General features: G+C 62.4%; 1 protein-coding gene across 6 annotated transcripts in view; it reads left to right on the top strand.

Moving 5' to 3' along the window:
- The first annotated feature begins 2,433 nt into the window (after positions 1-2,433).
- Positions 2,434-7,088, top strand: part of BAIAP2 (BAR/IMD domain containing adaptor protein 2) — a 45,065-nt gene continuing 40,410 nt past the window's right edge. For 2 of the 6 annotated variants that reach the window (XM_036394563.2, XM_036394568.2), the window contains exon 1: positions 2,434-2,540. In XM_036394563.2, the coding sequence (XP_036250456.1) occupies positions 2,469-2,540 (72 nt within the window). In that variant the 5' untranslated portion in view covers positions 2,434-2,468. The remainder of the gene's footprint in view (positions 2,541-7,088) is intronic. The other 4 variants (XM_036394566.2, XM_036394567.2, XM_036394565.2 and 1 more) reach the window with 4 other exon arrangements.

Below are 7,088 nucleotides of genomic sequence, written 5' to 3'. Positions count from 1 at the left end.
GCCGCGGTGCCGTCACCCCGGGGAGGGATCCTGGGGAGGGATGGGGCCGCTGCCAGCCCCGGGGCTGCCGCCTGCTCATCCCACTGCTGTTCCCAGCCTGCCGTGGCGGTGCTTCCCCACGCTGCACCCACGGCCCGTGCTGGATGGTCCCGCCTGCACACGGGCACATGGAGAAGGGGATGCAGGTAACCCACGGGGCTCTGGCACCATGGTTACCCTGGGCACGCTCCAGCTGCCGCCGAGCCCCGGGAGTGAATCACCCTGACAGAGAGGCAGCAACTAGGGAAAAAAAATTTAAAAAAAAGAAATAAATCAAAGGCAATCAAAGCAAAGGCTGTGGCACGAGGCAGAGGCAGGTTTTTCCTGCTGAGAGCTCCCAGGGTGCTGCAGGGTGGCAGTGCCACCGCGGGCTCGGGCACCGCTGCCGGCCGTGGGCAGCACGGGCAGCCCTGGGCACTGCCAGCCAGCACTGGGACATGGCAAGAGCCAGGGACAAGGATAATTTGCTCCATGTGGCTCTGACTGTGGGGAAATGAACTCCCTGGCTGCCTCCAGCAGCTCTGGGAGCAGGGGGATATGAGGGAGAAAGGTTTTCAGCACTCGAATTCCAGAGGATAAGGAGAAGCAGAGCATGGGAAGAAAGTGGAGCGGCTGTCTGCGAGCAGGTCTAGATGGAAGAGATTCTCTGAGGGCCGTCCCAAAAGGCCTCTTTTATTATCAGAAATTACAAATCCTTTTATCTTCCTCACCAGAGGAACAGCTTGTTTGAATTGCTGGGCTGTCACACTGGAATTAGATGCAAGAACCCCCCACATCCATGACGTAGCGAAGAACTTACATAACGTAACTAAAAATAAGGTGATGGAGATGCAGAGAGAGGCACTCTACTCCTGGCTGCTTGATCCTGAATCCTTCACTGGAGAGCCAGAGAGGTGCTGGTGTCTGGCTGAGGGGGCTGATTGTGTCTGGCCACGTGGGATGGGGAGGGAAAGTGGCACCGTGGTGTCCCAGCAGCCACACGGGCAGCCTGGCATTCCTCTGGGGACACCTCCCAGGGCAGTCCTGGTGCCAGCCCTGGTCCCACGGCTGCTCCCTTTCCTCAGCCCCAGTGGGAAAGGGTTAACTGGTCACTCCAGAAACAGGGGGAAAATCCTTCTCCTGGGCTGTAAATTCCTCGCTGTGCTCTGGAGTGTGGAACCTCTGAGGGAGAAGACAAAATGGGACCCAAAGGCAGCCGGAGGGAGCAGCTGCCCCTCCTGGGCCCTGCCAGGGCTGGGAGGGAGAGCGGGAAGGGGAACAGACACGGGAGGTTTGGGACCAAGGTATCGACCTGGGCTCCTTGTTCTCGGAATTGATGGATGTGAGGGAAAATGACACACTCAGCAGCTTAACTGTTTCACTGCTTCTCACAGCTGAGAGGAGGGAGAGGGAGGCTCAGCCCAGGGGCACAGCCTGGCCCTGAGGCTCCCTTTAACCACGGCTCACCCTGCAGAGGGAGGCTGTGCCCAGGGGAGGAGGGCACAGGGATGGGAGCCCTGGCCCTGGGGCACGGGCCTGCTCCTGGTGTCCCTCAGCACCTGGGCAAAATCCACTGTCCTTGGCCCGAGGCATGGGAAGGACAGGGATGCAGGGCTTGGGTGTCCCACAGGGAGCTGGGCGAGCTCTGGCAGGAGCCTCCCTTGGGAATCCTGGCCCTCCTGGCTGGCCAGGACAGCCTGGGGACAGCGAGGTGGCAGGCAGGGCTGGTTTTCCTTGGGCTGAGCATTCCCAGCTGTAGTCGTGGTGATGGCTCATCCCACCGTGCTCTCCTGGCTCCCTGGACAATGTGCACCCTCCTTCCCAACAGCCCACAAACCATGGGCAGCTCTTCCTTCTCAGGCTGTTCCTCACCCATCCGCATCCCAGGGCACAGCTGGGGATGGAGCACAGCCCCAGAGTGGGGGTCCAGCAGGGGCTGGAGGGGGGGACAGCTCAGGGATGTGGGGCACAGAGAGAGCCACGGGGACGGGTAAAGCAGGGGGGGTGTGGGGTCCTGGGCTGTGGGATGGGCAGTGGGGTGGAGGAGGGATATGGAGCGTGAACGGGCCGTGGAATGGGGATGGGGATGGGGAATGGGGAACGGGGGATGGGGAATAGGAATGGGGAATGGGGAATGGGGAACGGGAATAGGGATGGGGGTGGGGTATGGGGAATGGGCATAGGGGATGGGGATGGGGAACGGGCACGGGCAACGGGGACGGGATCCCGCACGGGTGGCACGGCGCGGTGCCTCCCTCTCGCCCTCCCCCGCGCTGCTCGTACTCCTCTCGTTACTCCCAGCCCGGCCCGGCCCGGCTCCTCCCCGCGGGGCTGTCCGGGGCGGTGCGGGGCGGGCACGGCCTCCGGGAGCTGATAAAAGGCTCGGCGGCCGCCGCTCCGCGCTCTCCCCGCGCCCGCGCCCGGCTCCGCCCGCCCGCCCGCAGCCGCCCATGGTGCTGCCCGGCCCGCCCGGCATGGCCCGCTCCGAGGAGGTGCACCGCCTCACCGAGAATGTCTACAAGGTGAGTCCGCAACAGGTGCCCGGCCGCCCCTCTCCTGTATTCGAGTTCTTTCAATTATCGTGGAATTATCGCCTTTCTCCTCCCCGGGACGCGCGGGGGCAGAGCGGGCGGAGGCGCCGCCGGGGCCGGCCCTGGGATGTGCCCGGAGCCGCTCGGCCGGGCCGGTAGGGCCGCTGGGGCACCCCGAGCCCTCCCCGAGCCTTCCCCAGGCAACCCCGGCGACCCCCGGGCCTTCCTCGGCCACCCCCGGGTACCCCCGAGCCCTCCCCGGGCACCCCCAGCCTCACCGGGGCACCCGCGGTCCCTGGGATGCCCGAGCCCGGGTGGGCAGCGCTGTCCCCGCATCACCCCGAGCAGGGCAGCCCCCGGCACTCGCTGTTCTGCCACAAACCAGAGCCCTCCGAGCCTTCCCCGTCCCTCGGTGTTCGGGAATTCTCAGTTTTTCCTCTCTGCTTCGCTCCCCGTGTCCTGAGAAAATGCAAGAATTTGCGTGGTTTGAGTTCCCCCCCGAAGGAAGCGGTTTCTGCTCGGCTGGGTCTTGAGAGCAAGAGTAATCAAACTGCTGTAGCCTAACGTGTAACGCAGGATGTCGTTTGTTAAACTGGGAAGCTTGCACGATTTCCTGTGATTTAAGGGCTTGGATTGAGTTACCTGGGAGCACAGAGCAGGGAAGGAAAAAAAAAAAGGGAAAAAAGGGGGGGAAAAAAAAGATAGAAGAATGTAGTACAAAAAGTACCGAGGCGGTGGTGAAGTTGTGAAGTGTTGGTTTTGGAGATTCTAGGGTGTGACAGCTGTTCGGGCACCCGAAATCTTGGTCGCTCTGAATCTTGGTGGCGTTTTGCTGTGGTCCCTGGGGCAGCCTGGCCGGCAGCTGGTGTGCCCGGACGTGCCCCCGTGCCGGCTGCCCTTGGTCCGGGGCAGAGCTGGCACCCAGCGCTGTGCCCTGGCACCGCCTGGGCAAACAGGGGCTGGGAGCAGCCCCGGCCGTGACTCAGTTGTTGTTTGAGGTGTGGAGTCCTCGAAGCACGGGGATAATGGCAGGTTTGGGGCGCGGGTCACCGTCACCCCGGGCCCGGCCCAGGGCTGTCCGTCTGTCCCGACACGTGCGGAGCCCGTCCCCAAGGAGCCGGGGCTGAGGGGCCGCTGCTGGCCCGGCTGTTCCGGGGCAGAGCCCAGGGCAGGGGTGCCCGGGCTGCCAACAGCCGGGGCTGGGGCTCTCCATCACCAGGGAGCTCCTCGGCTCCCTGGGATGCCGGTGGGAGCAGCCACATGCAGGAGATGGAGCTGCTGGAGATCTCGTGGGTTCCCCCAGAATCAGCGTCTCGGTGCTGGGAGCTGCAGGAGGGTGGTCCTGGCTCTGCTTGGGTTCCTGTGGTGGGCAGAGGCTGCTCTGAAGGCAGCGGTGCTTTCCTGGCCTCTGGAGATGCGTGTGCCATGTGGTGCCTGCAGGAGCCTGGCGTGTCCCTGCTCCATTGAGGACTTCAGCCACCCCTGGGGCCACCTGGGGTGTTCTGGGCCTCCTTGAGCTTTGGAGTCTGACTCCAAAACCAGTCCCAGTGCTTCAATCCCAGTGCCTCAATCCCCTTACCCAGGTGCTTCTTTGGCCTCTGCAGGAGCCTGAACGCTGCCATGGGCAGGAGGAGACAACCCCAGGGAGGGGAGTGATGCCACCGAGCCCCATCCTGTGGGGACCGGGCTGGGTGCCCGATCCTTGCCGTGCTCCCTGCCCATTCCGGGTGCCCGATCCTTGCCGTGCTCCCTGCCCATTCCGGGTGCCCGATCCTTGCCGTGCCCGCTGCCCATTCCGGGTGCCCGATCCTTGCCGTGCCCCCTGCCCATCCCGGGGTGCCCGACCCTTGCCGTGCCCCCTGCCCACGCTGGGTGTCCGATCCTTGCCGTGCCCCCTGCCCATCCCGGGGTGCCCGATCCTTGCCGTGCCCCCTGCCCATCCCGGCGGGTTTGGTTTGCGTTGGCAGGAGCAGCAGCTGCCCATGCCCGTGCCCATCCCCATGCCCATGCCCGGCTCTGTCTTTCCCGAGGCGCTGTGCTGGGGAGCCCATTGTGGTGGTTTTGCAGAAGCAGCGCTCACCCTGGGAGTGACTGTGCTAATGAGCTGGTGCAGGAGCTGTCAGCCGCCCCCGAGCCGATGCTGCCACTACAGGCAGCTGCCTACACGCGGGGAGTAATTACAGAGGGAGACGGAGGCTGCTGGCACCTTCCGCCAACGTAATCCCACCTTTGGCGCTGCTGATTCACTGCCAGCAGCCCCGAGTAGCGGCACAGCTGGGCCGGGCTCTGCCCCGAGCCCCGAGGATGAGGGTGAGGGTGAGGATGAGGATGGGCAGCTCCCTCCCCGCTCAGCCTCTGCTCAGGATTGTCTTTTTGCAGAAAGCAGGGACTGGCAAATCTTCCTTCCCCCGAAGACAGATCTGTCTCCTCCTGCCAGATGAGATTATTGCCGTTTACAGCCCAACCTCCATTTCATTTTAAAGCCATTTTTCCATGCGGGAGATGGGTTTGCAGTGGTGGTGTGCGAGTGGCTCTGCCTTTGAAGAGGAGTTTGCCTAACGACACCCTGAACTCCAGGCTGAATTGTCGTGCAGGAAGGTGTGGACAGAATTCCTGAGGGTCCTTAGCTCCCCATCAGCTCTAATCGATGTTACTGTGGCACCACAGCCTCTCCTCATGTCCAGAGGGATGGGAGCAATTCTTTAAGGGGTTCAGGAGGGAAATTGTGGCTGGTTTGGTGTGTTTGGAGTGCAGGGATATGAGTGTGGCACAGGAGGAAGGAGCCAGCCTGTGGCACCCCAAATTCCATGCCCTGTTCTCCCTGCCTTGAGGCAGCCCAGCCTTGGGAAACCTGTGGGGAGCACCCCAGGGCACTGCCAGAGCTCTGAGCTGGCAACGCCGCTCCATCCATCCATGCCAGGCTGGGAGAGCCCTCCTGGCTTCCCTGGAGATGGGACCCCTGCAGGCAGGTGGGCAATGAGGTGCTGGGGAGCAGCAGCTCCTGCCTGGCCAGGGTGTCCCCACTGCTGGATCGGGGTGCTGCTCCCCAGAGTGTCCCCCGGGGTGCTGCTCCCCAGAGTGTCCCCTGGGTGCTGCTCCCATCTCCTGCTCCCCATCCCCTGGGTGCTGCTGTGCCGCAGGTGCCCGTGGTGCTGAGCCTGCCCTGGTTAAGGTTTCAGTGCTGCTGCTCGTGTTGCAGGGCACAGGGCAAACAGCTCCTCTGGGCACAGCCTGGGGCTCAGGCCCTGGTGCCACCTCTTGGGGACCCTCCTGGCTCCTTGGGGGAGATGCCAGCCCCGGGGACTTGAGGATGGCCCAGCCTTGCAGGGCTGGCCAGGGCTGGGTGCTGAGGGTGTTCCCACAGTGCTGGGGGCTCTGAGCCCCCTGTGGATCCCCATCCCAGCTCTCCTCAGGCCCAGACCCTGACACAAAGATGTTCAGAGCTCTGAGACTTGTGTCCCCTCGTTCTCTGGCATGACAGCCAGGAGAAACTAAATGCCTTTAGATGGGGACTGGATTTTTCCCTGACTTTTCCCCCTGATTTTCCCTGGGCTCCTTCTTGACAGAAACTTGGCTCTTGAAACCCCCAGGGCCGCTGCTGATGGTGCCAGGCAGGACACGCTGTGATGGAGGAGGCAGCACTGGGCTTTGCTGGGCATTAAATATTGATAGCAAAATGATGAAAGTGCTCCTGGAGCAGGGCTGACCCATTTAGACACAAAACTTCCTTGGGGCTGAGCTATTCCTGCAGTGGCAGTGAGAGTCCCCTGGTGCTGCCCCTGCAGCCTGCTCCTCATGGTCACCAGGGATGGGTGTCACCCAGGGAATCATCAGGGTCACCCCGGGATCATCATGGTCACCCAGGGAGTCCCTGGCTGGGCCCTGTGCAGGGTCAGCCCTGCAGGGAGCCACAAAATCCTTAAAAAGGTTGGAAAACCCCTCTGAGTGCATCAGGTCCAACCATTCCCCTGGTGCTGCTGAGCCACGTCCCCAGGTGCCACATCCGTGTGGGTTTGGAGCCCTTCCAGGGATGTGTTGGGAATGCTGCCCTTCAGCTGTTGAGCAGGACTTGCCTGAGCCACTTCCAGCTTGAGCAGGGCTTAAATTTAGGACTGAGGAGCTGGAATTCTGCGATCCTTGCGGGCTCCCTCCAGCTCGGGGTGTTTTATTCTTTCCCCCGATTCCAAACTTTTCCTTACGGGTTAATTTACAGGTTGGAGCATCCTGGCTGTAGCTGGAGTGTGCTCAGAGGGCAGAAAGGGACCTTGTTTGTGCTGCCTCTTCCCCCACCCCACGGAGCAGGGCTGTGTCCTGGAGACCTTGTGCTTTGCATTAGTTTCATTTTTGGCAGCTGAACAAAGCCGTGCCAATCCCGGGGAGCTGAGTGGTATTACCCAGGGAATTCAGCTCCGTGGAACAAAGAAAAGCCCTTTCAACCCTTGGCTGCCAGGTTTTGTGTCTGTGTTTTTCTGAACTCTGCCCAGGCAGCCCATGGAAGGCAAACAACTTGTGGGTGCTGCTGAGGGGGCAAAAATCTGG

Source organism: Molothrus ater, chromosome 19 (genome assembly GCF_012460135.2).
Source record: "Molothrus ater isolate BHLD 08-10-18 breed brown headed cowbird chromosome 19, BPBGC_Mater_1.1, whole genome shotgun sequence".
Taxonomy (NCBI): domain Eukaryota; kingdom Metazoa; phylum Chordata; class Aves; order Passeriformes; family Icteridae; genus Molothrus; species Molothrus ater.
Note: the sequence above shows the minus strand (reverse complement) of the source record. Positions and strands in the feature narration are given on the sequence as shown.